This window comes from Eptatretus burgeri, chromosome 6 (assembly GCF_056783735.1).
Source record: "Eptatretus burgeri isolate ZD-2024b chromosome 6, Ebu_testis_v1, whole genome shotgun sequence".
Classification (NCBI taxonomy): domain Eukaryota; kingdom Metazoa; phylum Chordata; class Myxini; order Myxiniformes; family Myxinidae; genus Eptatretus; species Eptatretus burgeri.
Genome location: NC_140966.1, coordinates 103,645,324 through 103,661,608, shown reverse-complemented (window position 1 = coordinate 103,661,608; position 16,285 = coordinate 103,645,324). Strand labels below are relative to the sequence as shown.

The 16,285-nt window shown below is 46.7% G+C and overlaps 1 protein-coding gene and 1 pseudogene across 6 annotated transcripts in view; one reads left to right on the top strand and one right to left on the bottom strand.

Annotated features, from left to right (window-relative positions):
• Positions 1 to 2,669: 2,669 nt before the first annotated feature.
• On the bottom strand, positions 2,670 to 4,851 carry LOC147025506 (uncharacterized; annotated as a pseudogene).
• A 3,224-nt stretch (positions 4,852 to 8,075) lies between these two features.
• LOC147025504 (uncharacterized) overlaps positions 8,076 to 16,285 on the top strand; it is a 60,527-nt gene continuing 52,317 nt past the window's right edge. For 2 of the 6 annotated variants that reach the window (XM_085886993.1, XM_085886988.1), the window contains exons 1-2: positions 8,076 to 8,341; positions 8,456 to 8,567. Coding sequence is in view for 1 of the 6 variants with exons in the window: in XM_085886985.1 (XP_085743111.1) it covers positions 8,209 to 8,341 (133 nt within the window). In the remaining 5 variants the exon portion in view is untranslated. The other 4 variants (XM_085886992.1, XM_085886991.1, XM_085886985.1 and 1 more) reach the window with 4 other exon arrangements.

Genomic DNA, 16,285 nt, shown 5'->3' with positions numbered 1-16,285 from the left:
GAGCCGACCCTACTGCTCCACCTAGCGGTCGTGCTCGCAGCCGATACCCGGCTACACAACAAATTGGTAGTCAGGAGTGCGATTCGGCCCCTCGGCCTCCATAGAGAAATTCACGGGATTCAGATCAGGAGTAGGGAGCAACCCCCGCCCCCCCCATACATGTCTAACCAAGACGGGCTGAAGTAGGTGGGTAGTGAGGTAGTGGTAGACTAACTCATGGTCCAGGACACCACCCCCATGCACGAAGACGTTCCCCCACAACCAAGCTCAGAATCCAAAAGGGGCGCAGGGGCGGCGTATGACAACCCCCCCCCGTCAAATTTCCTACCCGATCCCGGCCGGTTCCGCACACCATCGTGGCGGATCGGCTCCGCCGAGTCCATTTGACATGAACCGGTTGGGGGAAATGTTTATGGGAATGATGGAAGAAATGAAAGGAATGAAAACGTACACGCAGGCACTGAGGAGCGATATGCAAGAAATGAACGCAAATGCGCGAGCGATGGAAAACAAGATGGATGCAAATGCGCAGGCACTGAGGGGTGATATACAAACGCAGAGAGCGGAAATGCAGAGCATGGGGTTGAACCTCCAGGTGGGGCAAGAGGCAATGAGGACGGGCATAAGAGGCGTAATGGCGGCACCACGTGGCGGAGCGACCGAACCGACGAGAGAGAGTGTAACGGCTGTCGGCCCGCAATGGAGGCGGGTAAGGAGGACGTGACGGACAAAATAACTACGGTTGGATGGGAGGTGGACAAACTTGGACAAGGGATGAAAGAGGTAAAAAAAAAAACAAGGGCAACTAAATAGGGAGATGTAAAAAAACGCGACTGCGATAGAGAAGTTAAAAGAAGGCCAGCAGGAAACAAGGGGGGAGTTGGAGGCCGTAAAAGAGGAATGCAAATTGAGACATGAAGAGATGACGGGGATGGTTAGAGAGATGGGACCGAAGGTCGAGACGGAGATGCGGGAAATGGGAAAACAACTGGAGAAACATATGGACGAGACAAAGGAAGAATTGGCAGAGACACAAGAAGAAATATAACAGGTGAGGGACGAATTAAATAAAGTAAAGGACGAGCAAGCACAGATGGAGGGGAAGGTAAGGGATATAAAAACGGAGCTGGTGGAATGTATTGAGACCCGATGCAAGAGGCAGGATGGTCTCCTTCAGGAACAGAGGGAGAAAATACGCTCCCTCGAAGCAGATCACGACCAGGTGAGACCGAACGAGGAAGGACGGTTGCATGACGCGAGGGCAGGCATGCCGAGGTTGGGATGGGGCAGAGATTTTGGGGTCTCTTGGCCTAATACAGGCCCCCAGTATGATTGTTCCGGAGGGTATGCGAAATGTGAGTGTCATGGCATGTTTGAGTGCATGCATAGAAATGGACGGACCGATCCAGACGGGAGACGGGTATGGCGAGCCTTCTGCGCCGTGTGAAGTTATTTCTGTAACCGCGCCGGTCCCACGTGACGCCACGTACGAGGCCCGTTCAGCATTTCGCGAATGGCCTTCGTGCCCACGTCTCCATGGAGGACTCCGGTGCGGGAACGTGCCACGTTTCGAAAGGAGACCGTCGCGCGGACGGTTAAAATGTAGGCAAATTTCGGATGAATTCGGAAAGCAGGGGTCCCCATGCTGGCGCGTGTGTGGGGCATCACGTGCTGCATACCACGTGTTCTGTTCACGGAGTGGGTTCCCGGGACGATATGCTCGGGCTGGCCTGCAGGGCAAGCCGTGCAGGTTCGGTGTGCGAGTGACGTCACCGGGGATCTCGTGGCACGAAGGCCAGATTAACATCGCACGTTGTCCCGCGTGGGGAATTCCCCGAAAGCGAGCACTTGTTGGGATGCTTAGGGAGATTTCAAGGCTGCACGTATCGCCCGATGGAAGGGACGGACGAGCAAGCCGTCGACCACCGCCTTGGCGGTGCAAAAAATAAAACGGCCTCGCTCCAAGTACACAGCCCGGTGTTTGGGCAAAGGAAGCACTAGTTAGCGAGATGGGTTTAGCTTAGATAGACCGGCCTCATGGGGGGCATGAGCTGTCCTCCTCTATGGGACCTGTGGACTAGTCAGAGGGATTTTAGGTTAGATTTAGAATGGAAAATGGATTTTGGGAGACATGGACAGACATGGAATGTGTAGTGGAGACGTAGCTTAGCTACGTAGATTAAATGGAACGTGCACTAGTTTAAGGGACGACGAGGGAACACAAGATAGTTAGGGGAACATAGGTAGAGTGTGGAGTGAATGACAAAATTGAAATGTGTGATGAATGAGTGTGGGTCAGCGGGCCCAAGTGTGTGAGTGGAGTGAATGTGGAATGCATGGTGCGAATGAATGAGTGGGGGGAGGAGTTAGTTGGGGAATTTTAGCAAATTGTATTGACCATCTGTGAAAAAATTGATTACCAAAAAATTTCTTCACTAACGTATTCATCTAGGTGTCTACTAACACCTATAAATTAGTGCAAACCCAAATCCTTGTAGAAAATTCTGGGGAGCCAATCAAAGTTCGGGTGCTCAGAGGCCCTCCTGCCGCGACAAAAATCGGAAAATTAACTTTTGCCAATATTGACTTGTGGGATGTCTAACTAGGGGTTTTTTAGGGTGCTGAATTGATTCCAACCATTATTTTTGAGAAAAAAAAACACTCCTTCATCATATAAAATGTATTTTATTGACATTTTTAACAGAACTGTGCTCAATGGAAATGTTGCTTCGTCAGCTTTTACAACCTTATTCATCAAACTCCCCAGTATCTTCCTCACTCCTCTTGTCATCCAGCTGGTTTATGTTCAGGCAAGAGTTACCATGACAGATGCCGCAAGCAGAAATACACTTGACTCCTTGCTTTTTACAGCAGCACCTGAGTGAGCTGCAGTCCCCCGCACAGTTGCAGCTGGCAAACATCAGGAGGTAGTCTGGTGCAATGGGGTCTGTAGAAGGGACTGGTGCATATCTTTGCTCAGTGAGTTGCCATCCATAGTCCCAGGCATCCAACGATGGACTTTGCAGCATCAGCCAGTCTCTAGTCTGGAGGTAAGCTCGGAGAGAGTGCTGTGCTGCAGCTCCTGTTGTCGGGGGGAGTTTCTCAGGTTTTATGTTCCCAGTAGCAGCTCGCTTGCTGAAGATGTCGAATCTCAAGTCTTCCAAGTCTTTGGAGGATTTCCCATGGAACATGAGCATGAAAAGATTACAGCCTGCTTTAATGATATCACCTTTCTCAGCTCGGATGTCCATAAACACGTCCATTGCCCTCTCTGCTTCATCAGTCTTGCAGAGCTTGCTTAGCAAAGTTGGTTTGCTCAACTCAAAAATTGCAGACACTGTATCGCAGCCAGAGAAGCTGTGCAAGAAGATGAGATACCTCCGGTATATCTCTGGGAGGGCCTCCCGGATCTTTCCGACATCATAAGATGTTTCTTTGGCTGTCGTGAGGAAGATCGGATGGTCTGCAACATGATGAATCAGAATAACCAGGACGTCTGTGTCCTCAGCCCTCACCTCGACAGGGGACTCTCTTGCCTCATCTGGAGCTGCGCGGACGATGGAGTTGTCGGCATCATCGGAGCATTGCTGTACACTGATTCCATTCCTACTAAATGTCTCAGCAAGGAGCAGAACGAGCTGGGCTTTGTTGTTCTTGTTATCGAGGAACTTTTCTCTTGCAATGATGATTTTGAGATCCAAACGAATCTGAATGTCACAGCATGCATTCTTTGTTCGTCTCAAGTGGTCATGGTCCTTGGTGGAGCTGCCATATCCGTCAAAGACCACCGTTATCCGGAGGCGATGGCTCCCCGTGGACTTCACAAAACAGAGGTAGCTCGAGGCAACATCCTTTCAAGTAAGGTTAGCCTCCCACTTGACATTGTGCAGGAGCCACCCATCATCAACCACAAGGTTTGTGCAGGGGGGTTGTTCGACGGGTGTCACACATGCCTTCAGGGACCTTGCTTGGGCAGCCTTGTCTGGCTTTCGCAACTTTTGATTTTTGTCAAACAGAGACATCGGTTTTGGCGTCAACTCAAAGCGCAGAGCTTCTTTGGTCTTGACTTCACGCTCACTGATGACAATGAGGCGGTTGAATAGCTTCAGTGAGTCAATGACCAGCTTCTCGCCATTGACTTTGGGTCCAGATCTGAGGCTTGCAAGTGATTTGACCTTGTGTTTGGTTACCATTGCATCTACAACAGTTTTCCCATCCATCTTAGCCTGTATGGCTCTGCCAACTTCTTCTGCTTGATCAGCTTTGGCTTGGTCTTTGGGAGTGCTGCTGAACCTAGTTGAGAAGGACACCAGAATCTTCTTGTCCCGTGTGGCATCGAGAGGGTTGCCTTCCTCCAACCACCCAACTATGGTGTTGACAGCATCGTTATCTCTCTTCATTTGGGCTCTTGTAACGTCGGTGTGGACAGGTACCCCACATTTGACCATGCTTCTTTCTAGCTCTTGGTGAATGAACGAGAAGTGGTTTAGAGTCTGAAGCCAAGACTTATGAGAAGACTCATTCCGAAAGCGGCCTCTGTTTAGACCACCAGAGGATTTTGCCTCACGCATGAGTGTGGTTTCAAAAATGTTGTATGCTGGTTTCAGCACAATTTGGACAATCTGAATCAATTGAGCCAAATTACCGCAAAACACAGTCTGAGATATCTAAAATGTATCATATCAATATTTTTATGGCCAGGGATTCATTTTCCTCAAATCTAATGGTTGGAATAAATTCAGCACCCCAAAAAACCCCTAGTTAGACATCCCACAAGTCAATATTGGCAAAAGTTAATTTTTCCGATTTTTTTTCACGGAGGCCCTCTGAGCACCCGAACTTTGATTGGCTCCCCAGAATTTTCCACAAGGATTTGGGTTTGCACTAATTGATAGGTGTTAGTAGACACCTAGATGAATACGTTGGTGAAGAAATTTTTTGGTGAGCAATTTTTTCACAGATGGTCAATAAAATTTGCTAAAATTCCCTAACTAAGTTAACCCCACCCAAGTGACCCCGGAGTCAGTATAATGTAAGTTAGTGGGTTAGTCAAATTTACCAAAAGGAGGTCGTTCTGTTATTGGTGGTGTATGAAGGCACGAAACCCATTTGGAGGGGTGCAGGAGTCCATGGACCGGCTGGGAGCGTGGCTTGGCAAGGTGAGTTTTCAGCAGAGAGCACCCCTGGCACCGGACAGTCGGCCAGAGTAGGCCAAGGGTCCAAGGGACCGGGATAGTGGAGTGGCCATGGGCGACCCTCGGAAAGGGACCCAAAGTGCCAAAATGCCACGTGGGCATCAGAGGGGGTCAGGTCATGTATGGGAGCATGTGCTAGAACAGCGCGTCGCTGCGTCCACTTTCTGCCGGTACTCCAAGGGCCTCCGTCTGGCCATCCCCCAGGCAGATGCCAGGCCCATCCCCATCTCCTTGAGATGATGGTCAACCTGCTGCAACCACGAGGCACGTGGTCGGCCCACTGGCCTCCTCCACTCATGAGACTCCCTCGCTGAGAGAATCTGGTGAGCAGGATCAGCGTCAGGAAAACGAGCCACGTGTCCATACAGCCGCAACTGACGCTCACAGACTATGCAGGTAACAAATCTCATCCGAGTCTCTCTCAGCAACTGCTTGTTGGACACAAAATCCGACCAGTGATAGCCAAGATTTTCCAAAGAGACCTGGTACCAAAGGAATTAAGTCTCCGTCTCAGATCCTTGGTCAGAGTCCAAGTCTCGCATCCATAGAGCAAGACTGGAAGTACCAAGGACCTGAAGACTCGGACTTTCGTCCTCCTGCACAGGTACCGACAGCGCCACTCCCCATGATCCAGTGAATCCATGACTCCCCAGACCCGACCCAGACATCTATTGACCTCTGACCACAGCCTGCAGAGACATGAATATCACTGCCAAGGTAAGTGAATCTCTCCACAACCTCAACATCCTCACCACGGCATGGCCTGCCGTGTTAGGGTGAGTTGCCTCCAGCAGCTGGGGGTATGAAAGAAAAAAGAGAAGAAGGTTCACTGAAACAAACACAAGGGGGACCTTTTGAGCAGGCCCTGAGGACGTCTGACCTTCAGCTGCTGTGCACTCATCCACACAAAACTGTTGACTTTGCTGTGCCCTTTTCCCCACAGATCACAGCTCCCGGGCCATGGTTAGTATAAATAGATAAGGTAAAATTGTAAATATTTTGCAACCCACCTTGTGTTTGTGTTAGCGTCAGCAATTTATTTAAGTTGTCCGACTGAGTCTGATAGTTTAGTTACGCAGCGCACTGGGTTATTTATTTTTGGGACATGTATACAAATGTCGCACTCAGGGAACCATAGGTAAAACGTATGAGGGGAGATAACCGACACCTTCATGGCAAACGAAAATTTGACGACTCGGGACGAGTCAGTAAAAAGGGGAGGGGGTAGTGTTACGAATTTTGAAGCCTTGTGCACACAGACAGACAGCAATCCCCAAGTTTTGTTATCTCAATTAGTATGTGTTTATAGTTAGGGTCCCCTACCTGTGTCTAACGTGAATTACATGTGTGCACTGCGGAGTTTCGTTTACAACAAATCTCCTTCACTTCACTTCGCACACCGACGCCATTGCCCACGTGCGTTTGACCACGTATGTGGGCAGAGATTTTCATCGCCTCAGCTCCAATTCCACCCCTTGTCCAATCTCGCACAGAGGGCGACTTTCCCACGACACCCCGGCCAATGAGGATTGAGATGCCACAGAGGGCGACTTACCCACGACACCCCGGCCAATGAGGATTGAGATGCCACAGAGGGCGACTTTCCCACGACACCCCAGCCAATGAGGGTGGAGACCGCCTCAGATGGAGATTTTCTCACCCCGGACAAGAAAGATATAAATGAACGCCAGGCTGGGGAGGTTGGTCATCTTGGGGGTCGCGGGTCTTGGTGCTGGCTGGTTCGTCTGGTCCTGGGTCATCGTCGTCTCTGATCTTCTCCTTGGTCTTGGTTGATTGGTGCGTGGCCGATTGGAGAGCGCGGTACCTTGTGCTTGGAGCGGCATTGTGACCTCATGTTCTGGGAAGTATATCATGATTGCCTTTGCCCCAGTAGTTTGACAGCTCGCCCGACTCCAAAAAAATCAAAAATCGTGCAACACCATTTTGTGAGGCTTCGGGGGTCAGTCCATTCCCAGTGCAATTTATATTACCCCAGGTAAATAACCCCGATGTATTATATTTGCACATCAGTAGTACGCATGTTTTTGCTTCATGTATGTATGTCCAGTGTCCACCTGGTTATTTTTATTATTTCTGGGCCGATATCGGCAGCAATCTGTGCCATGATATATGAAGGACGAGGAGAGTGAACGGCAGCACCTCGTCGACAGGGTCCTGAGGAGGAAGAATCTGAGGCAGAGGATGATGAGTCACCTATAGAGCTCGCATATCTGGGTCGCTGGAGAGGACTCGCCTTCTGGGTCTGGGCACCTCAGAGACGCGGCTGCCTGTTCCCATCTGGTCACGTCGCCACTGCGTCTCCGGGTGGTGTCTGGCGTTGTTTGGTATGATCTGATTGAATGTGCTGTTTTAACGTACCCAATTTTGTTCAATCCTACACTAATGCTGGGAGAAGGGGATCATTCCCCTCCCATCCCCGACTTTCCCTCAAGTCCACCTATCAAATGCACGTCCAGAAAACCCTCTCCCCCTCCCTCCCCAATCCATCTCGTCCCCCCCCGCCCCCCCCCCCGAGGTGTTTTCCTCGCTTTCTCCATTCTTTTCGCTCTCCTCCATTTCCTAGCTCCCCCTCTCCTCGCTCCACCTCATCCCCACTCCCCCCCCCCCGGTCTTAATATTCCTGTCAGTGAAGCGACTGATTGTATTTGCTCGTAATAATAATAATAAAAAAATTGATCAGAAACATGATTATTCTGCTTTAATTTTGCATTAAAGAATTTTTGAGAATGGACAAATTTAAGGTTAAAATTACAAAATTTCCCCACCATGGGAGGTGGAAAACGGACACCCCGGCCCGGCCTGGTCCCAGACCCTCCCCCCTCGTTCATTTCGCTTCCTCGCATCACGGGATCCTCTCCACCCTGCGTCCTTTTCTTCTCTCGTTGGTAGTAATATGGAAAGTTTGCCATATTGCGTACATAATAAATCGATGACTCCAGGGTCGGCACTGTGTTGAGGCTGGAGTGACGAATCTGCTTCCGCGAAACCCCCAATGAGTGCTTGTTTGTGTCTGGTGGTTGTTTTATCACCGATTTTACCGTTATCCTCCTCGGACCGAGAGATGGGGGTTGAGGAAGTTGAAGCCCATACCTCTGGACTGCAAAACGCACCTTCCGACTGTTCAGGTAAAGATGACAAGTTCGAATAGCATGTTGGGAACACGTGGTAATGATGTTGGGCCATCGTGACGAGTCCTTCGTTCAAGGACCACTGAGACTAGAACCTTCCTTTGTGTTAAGATCGACCTGTCCAGGTACATCACCTCATAAGGTGATGTTCTTATCGTCAAAATCGGTGTCCCATCGCTGTGGAGAACATCGGGGGGTCGTGTTGGTGGTGTCTTGTGAGCAGGTGAGCAGGTTGTACCTTCAAGGTTCTTTTGTATTTTTCCTTCCCCGACCCAACCGTCCTGCCTTCCCTCACTTGGTTTCCCCAGGCAAGGATTTCCGATTGAATTAAGTTTTGGGATTCGGATTCTTTCCTTTTTATAATTAAATTTCGATTCTTCTTTTCCCCTTGTTTTGCACTTTGCCTGTCAAAAGCACTTGTATTCACTTATTATGTACGCACCTGTCGGAATTTCTGATTCCATCACGTACGTCATGGTTCCTTTACTCCTACATCCAGTCCTCCCAAGTCCCAAACCTCTTTCCCTTGTAACCACCCTCTCCACCTTCTCCCCCCTTATTCCCACACACATCCCAACCCTGTTTTCTCTCTGTCAATCTATTCTCTTCGAATTCTAAATGTTAGTTTTCCTCCGTGGTACTCTCCCCATGTGTACGTGATAAATAGATAGTCTCAAAACCCTGTTTACACTCCTTGTGTTAGTCATACTTTTCGTAATGAGTGGGGTTGTAAGAACCTATCAAACCTTCCAACCATAAAAACCCAGAACTGAAATATTGTTGCGGTGCCGGGTATCGGCGGCGAGCACGAACGCTAGATGGAGCAGTAGAGTCGGCTCCACCGAACACCCGGAATTCATAGGTCGTCACCCCGGATAACTCCGATAGTTCCTTATCGGACCGAAGATCGCCAATAGATCGACCGCGTGGGATAGGGTCGATTGCCAATTTCAATTTACCTAAATACCCACGTCGTCCAAACTACCAGGGAAATTCACCCTCGGCAGGATCTGCGCGATCCGGGCCGTTACCGAGCCGGATCCGAGCCGTACCCCGAGCGGAGAGTACCAGAATCCTGCCGGGCCAATTGCACGATTTCAGCAGCAATGAAGCCTCCCTTTCCCGTTCGCAACATGGCAAACCAATGATAGAAACACAAAAACGAGCTGGAACATTTAACAATAGGGGTATTTATTTACAATAGGGGGAAGGGAACACACAAAGAGCAGAGGTATCACGACTATAAGAAATGCAAATTTACACACAAGCACTTATACAATTCTACTTGAAGACGGTCACACGCACACGCACACGCACACGCACACGCACACACACACACACACACACACACACACACACACACACACACACACACACACAGAAATGGACCCTGTTGGGTCTTTATTGAAGGCTTCCAGCTCGAGGAAATGAGAGCTGGACACCAGAGCCTGTGCTTGGACCTGACCAATCCGGCTCGGCGGGACTCAAACCCGCAACACGATGCCGCTCCAAGCACCAGGTACCACGCTCTCCAACCGACCAAGACTAAGGAGAAGATCAGAGGCGACGATGATCCAGGACCAGACGAACCAGCCAGCCAGCGGGACTCAAACCTGCAACACGATGATGATGACGACCAGGACCACCACGACCACGACCACGACCTCGACCACTACCACGACAACGACCACCACCCCGACCCTGTTTCACCCAGCCTGGGGTTCCTTTTTATTCCTTTTTTTCTCCGGGGTGAGCAAATCGCCATCTGAGGCGCTCTCCACCCTCATTGGACGGGGCGTCATGGGAAAGTCGCTCTCTGTGGAAATCTCAATCCCATTGGCCAGGGTGTCGTGGGAAAGTCGCTTTCTGTGGCGTGATTGGACAAGGGGCACGCCCCTGCCTTCCTGGGTGGAGTCCCGGTCTGAGGCGATGGAAATCTCCGCCCACGTACGTGGCCGAACGCACGTGGGCAATGGCGTCGGTGTGTGAACTGAAGTGAAGGAGGTTTGTTGTAAACGAAACTCCGCAGCATACACATGTAATTCCCGTTAGTCACAGGTAGGGGGCCCTAACTATAAACACACACTTACCGATATAACTGTTCTATAAGGACCTGAATGTTGAGTGCAGTAAGCTTCCAAATTTGTAACAATATCTAACCAGAGATGCCTTCAAATTGACTTTATCATTTTTAAACTGACAAATTTCATTTGAATTTGCCTGTATGAAAATAATAAATTTCATTTGAATTTGCTGCTTTAAAAATGATAAATTTAATTTGAAAGTTAAAAAATGATAAGTTGAATTTGAATTTGCCGGTTTAAAAATGATAAATTTAATTTCAAATTGGCAGCTTAAAAATGATAAATTTAATTTCAATTTGGTAGTTTAAAAATAATAAATGTATTTTGAATTTGCCAGTTTAAAATGATAAATGTAATTTGTGGGTTGAAAAATGATAAATGGAATTTGAATTTGCTGGTTTAAAAATGCTAAATTTTTCATTTGAATTTGCCGGTGTAAAAATGATAAATGTAACTTGAATTTGTCAGTCCAAAAACTATAAATGCAATTTGAATTTGCCGGTTTAAAAATATTAAATTTAATTTGAATTTGCCGGTTTAAAAATGATAAATATAATTTGAATTTGCTGGTTTAAAAATGATAAATTTAATTTGAATTTGCTGGTTTAAAAATGATAAATTTAATTTGAATTTGCCAGTTTAAAAATGATGCATTTAATTTGAATTTGCCGGTTTCAAAATGACATCTATTTTGAATTTGCCGGTTTAAAAATTATAAATGTATTTGAATTTGCCGGTTTAAAAATTATAAATTTATTTTGAATTTACCGGTTTAAAAATGGTAAATTTAATTTGAATTTATCATTTTTAAACCGGCAAAGTTACAAACTTTTAAAAGTTGTTTTGTTGAAATCACCATTCGTATAAACATTATTTTGGATGACATCTTGGTTGTTAAGGAAGGATTCATGGATTATCGTCACAAGTTTTATGGTCAATGACGTATGCCGATGTCTGCGCACAAATCCTTTCACACTGTCACTACTTATTTAATTAATTCACTATAACTCGAGTTGCCTTTGTCCCCAAATTATCAGAATCATCTCTTTAACACAAAACAACATTTTCAATCATATAGGATTTATATTAATTCCTAACAGGATCTATCATTTCGCCATTGCAGACAGGTAAGTGGTGTCTGTTTTCCACTGTCTCCATTCTCATGTTGCACCTTCTGCTTTTTCCGTGCTTTGACCCTCCCCCTTCCAAGTTTCTGCAAAGCTCACACGGTCCAACATCAAACCCCTTCTGATGAAACGACCTAAATCCAGGATCACTTCTCACCTCCACTCATTTGTTCCTCTTTTTTCGAACCTGTGGAACCAACTTCCACATCCTCTTCAATCTCATTCTTCTCTCCAGGTCTTCAAGACATTTTTTTTACCACCATATCAAATCTTTCCCAATCCTAAATGGTGATCTTTTCTCTCCTCATCAACCCCACCCCAGTCCCTCCTCCTTCCAATTTTGCAGTTTTCCTTCCTTGGAGTTTCCATCTCTGTCCAACTTGTCCACCCCTTGCATGCATATTTTGTGTCCTGTTCCATTAAGTCCTGATCCGTTCACTCTTCGATGAGGCTCGACTATTTATACAATTTTTTTTTTTTTGAAATGTTGCAACAAACGAGCTGCAATTGGAAGCTGTCCGAGGTTCAATGACGATCCTTAAAATAGCTCTTGGAGCAACTATAGGATATAGTGTTGCGAATCTGGAAGCTATGATCACACTCAACATTCAGGTCCTTTAGTTCAGTTATCTCGGAAAGTATGTGTTTTGTAGATAGCTCCCCTTCCCTTGTTTAATGGGTAAATCAATGTAAATGCGCTGTGATTTATTTTAATAGTTAGGAGTTTTATCGAGATTTCTGCAAAGAGAATAACAACCCTCCTCTGCAAAGAAGAAGAACCACCCTCCCGTCCCAAGATTCTGAGACGTAAACAAGGATGACGGTTGATCAACCTCCGCCCCGGGATTTTCCCCACGCGCCGGGAAGGGGGAGGGGGAGCACGTCGGAGCGCATAAAAAGGAGTGAGTGAATCGGGAAGGAAGGAGCGAGCGAGCCAGACAGCGAGTCAGCGAGCCAGCCAGCGAGCCAGCGAGCGTGCGCTCCAGTCGTTGTCATCATCGTGGCCTAGGAGGTCGAGAAACGCTTCTGTCGTCGTGGAAGGAGAAGTCCCTGTCGTCGTCGTCGTGGGCTGGTCGTGGCCATCTTGAACGTCTTCTTCCTCCTCCTCCTCCTCCTCCTCCTCCTCCGGAGGGTCGAACTCGAGAGGGACCATCCGCCGAACGGAGTCGAGGTTGTGGTAGCTGGGACGGGCGCTGACCGAGTCAGCCGGAAGACCGCACGAGGCGGAAAGGTCCAATATAGACCCTTACCTCCAGCTCACCTTCCCTCCGAGCTGGGGGTATTAATAAAGGCATTAGCCACCACTTCTTTTGGGTGTGTGTGTGTGTGTGTGTGTGTGTGTGTGTGTGTGTGTGTGTGTGTGTGTGTGTGTGTGTGTGTGTGTGTGTGTGTGTGTGTGTGTGTGTGTGTGTGTGTGGGCCCGTCCGTAAGTAGTGAACTGTATAAGTGCTTTCTCGCTGTATGTCATTGCCTTGCTTTATTCGGTTTAATTCTGCTCTTGTGTGCTTCCTTGGTTTCCCCTCATTACTGTATAAATAAACCCCGATTGTTAAATGTTTGAGTTCGTTCACATCCCTTCTTTCATTGACTGAGCATGTCGTGTGCTGGGAAAAATTAGCAAGGCCGTTGTGCCGCTGTAAGGGGACATCTGGACCGACGGTTCTCGGCGATTTAAACCGCTCGGAATCGCACACGGAATGAGCGCGCTAAGCGGCTCGTTTCCGTACGAGTTCCGTCAAGGGTGTGAAGACTCGGTAGATTGCCACGTGGTCTCTAGGTATTTTGAGATTTGGCCAATAACCCTGTACCACGTGGTGGAAATATTGACGCTTCATGGTCCGAAACAAAGGGCCCGTCGACTCCAGACTTATCCGGGGCGACGATCTGAATTCCGGGCGATCGTTCGAGCCGACTCTACTGGTCCATCTGGTGGTCAACTTCCCGGCCCGCAACAATAGAACATCTGAACGTTTCAAATAGAAAACAACACTTTTATCCTCGAAACAATCCTAAAAAGAATAGAAGACAGATAGTGCAAACCTGCTGAGGTGTTTGTATAAGATTACAACCAATGAGAGAGAGGCTTTATAAGTGGACAGTTTGCATAATGGAATTTTTGCACCAAAGTAATTTTCAGTGTCTTCATCAAGTTCACACCAGAGATGGCCTTATAAGTGTAAAGTTTGTCTCAAGAGAATGTTCATACAAAAGAGAGATGAGAGAGACTACAAGTTCATCTTTCTCGTTGGTTGTAATCTCCTTTGATATCCACTTCAGGAGATTACAACCAACAACAAGAGAGATTAACTTGTCACAACGGTACTTCAGAACCTGGGAGGTTCTTCTCCATCTTCCATCTCCATCACATGGCGTAGGCTATTAATAGGCTGCCGCTCAACGATTTAAATCATAACCGCACTAGAAATCGAAGTGTCAACATCACCGTCATGCCGAAGAAAAAAAAACAAACAAAAAAAACCATGGAGTCTGGAACACTGACGGGTTCCTCCTGTGAAGCCCATTTTTATATACCAATTCCCCTAAACGCTGCCAATACGCCATTATACGGTAGCTGTAAGTTAGAAACACGTTCAGTAAGTTCTGTGGTCGTCCGGAAGACGTCAAGTACGTCTACATACGTCAATATACGTTGGAGATATGTTACACATAGGTTCAAAGCACGTTACTCATAGGTTAGAAATAAGTTTCGGGTATGCTAAACATTACCTCGACGTGTTTCAACTTATGAGTAACTTACAAGTAACGTGTGTCAACGATCGCATAACGTGCCTACAACTTATGGCCAGCGTATGCGGAACGTGTGAGTCATACGCTGGTATGCGTCGGAAAATTTTGAGCATGCTTAAAATTTGTCGATGAGCTCGGCGTACTACGACGTATGCCAGCATGCTTCAGCGTGCTCTTAACGTATACAAAACTTACCCATAACGTATTCGACGTGTGCCAGCGTATTCGCCAAATTTTTTATACGTCGGCATACGCTGGCTAAAACGTCAAGGTGTGACTGGGCCTTTAACCAAGTGCACAGAACATGTATCGGATGAGAGGACTCTGTGAAAAGCTCAACAGACTATCGGATGACATTTGTAAACGAGCAAGAAAACAACAAACCAGAAAAGGGATTCTTAATCTATTTAGCAACAAACTTCCAAAAACAGGAAAACAAAACAGAAACAAACACCGTCCCAATTATTGCAAAGGAAAATTAAAAAAAAAGGAAAAAAGAAATATCAGCAGATATACTCTGATAAATGGGAGAATGACAATAAGCAGGAAGATTAAAAAAAAAATAGCTTGACAGGACAGGGATCGACAAGTTAGGCTCGTTGGAATGGTTAAGAATTGATCAAATTATTTGGGATGAAGAATGAGTCATCATAAATGTCCAATACCAAAGACACTACACTAATGCCTTTAAGAAATGGTGGGATTGAGCCAAACGGACATATACAGGTTTTTGGGGTAGAAACAGAAAGTACCAGTTGTGGCACAGGTGAAAGCAGATTCTACCTCTGTTTGAACAATTAATAAATCGGCATCACTTTCTTGCAACTTCTCACTGAGCATGAAAATGAACCTCTTTTTGTTTGTACTGTTGGCCAAGAAGTGTTCCTTCTGCATTTTGATGGGCATTCCCCCGACAAAGCTGTGCCTGGATGGGTTTGGGGGAATTGGAGTTGCGGCTGAAACCCAAATCTTCTCCAGGTTCCTCCTGATGACTCCATCTTTGCTCTTTACTTCTTCGGGTTCCTTCTTGGTCTTCCATTTGATTGACTTGGAGACCAGTAGTACCTCCTCATCGATGAAGATGTGTTGTATCCTTGGTAGATGGATGTGCTCCAAATCCATCAAATACAATGATGGGATATTTGTACTTTCTTGTAACATAGACAATGTAAATCTTGCAGCCAGAGTGAAATTTAGAATCACTTGGCCATGGCAGTCACTGGAGTAATAAAATGTTGGACTACAAAAATAATTACAAAGTTGAGCCACCGTCAAGGATGTAGTTAATTTCTCCTTCAGATGGCGGAAGCATGTTGGGTGCCTCTCCCTGCAGTCCAAATTGCATCAGCAAGTGCTGCCTTTTTTGTCTCTCGAAGAACGCTTTCATCGCAATCACATTCAGAGCAGTATTGACAAGATAGACAGTTGGACTTACGGACGTACATACGGTACCTATCCCTATATATATATATATGACACTGCTTTTCAGCTGGGCCATAACCGAAGGAACTAGAAGGGCACTCAGGAGAGCGCATACCTGTGTCAAGCAATGCCTGATCCAGTAGAACTTATTGGGCCCAATCCATTTTTGAAATATCATGCTACATATCGTTTTTAGCCTCATCTCTCAAGGGTGAACAATCACTTAAAAAATTCTAGTAGCCGGATCCATATCTTCACCAAAATATAATCAGTTCATCCTCATCATACACTCAACCTGTCCACCAAGTTTCGTCCGAATCCATACACAACATTTTGAGATATCCTGCACATAAACAAACAGAGAGAAAGAGAGAGGTGAAAACATGATCTCCTTCCACCTTTGATTGCAGAGGTAATAAGTTATAATATCAAAAGCATCCCACCAAAATTTGGGGTAGCATGTATAGATGACAGTGCAAGTAACATCCCATTACCTTATTTAGCTATTATTTTATATTTCTTTAACTCCACCTATTCACTCTCAGAATGTACATTGATGC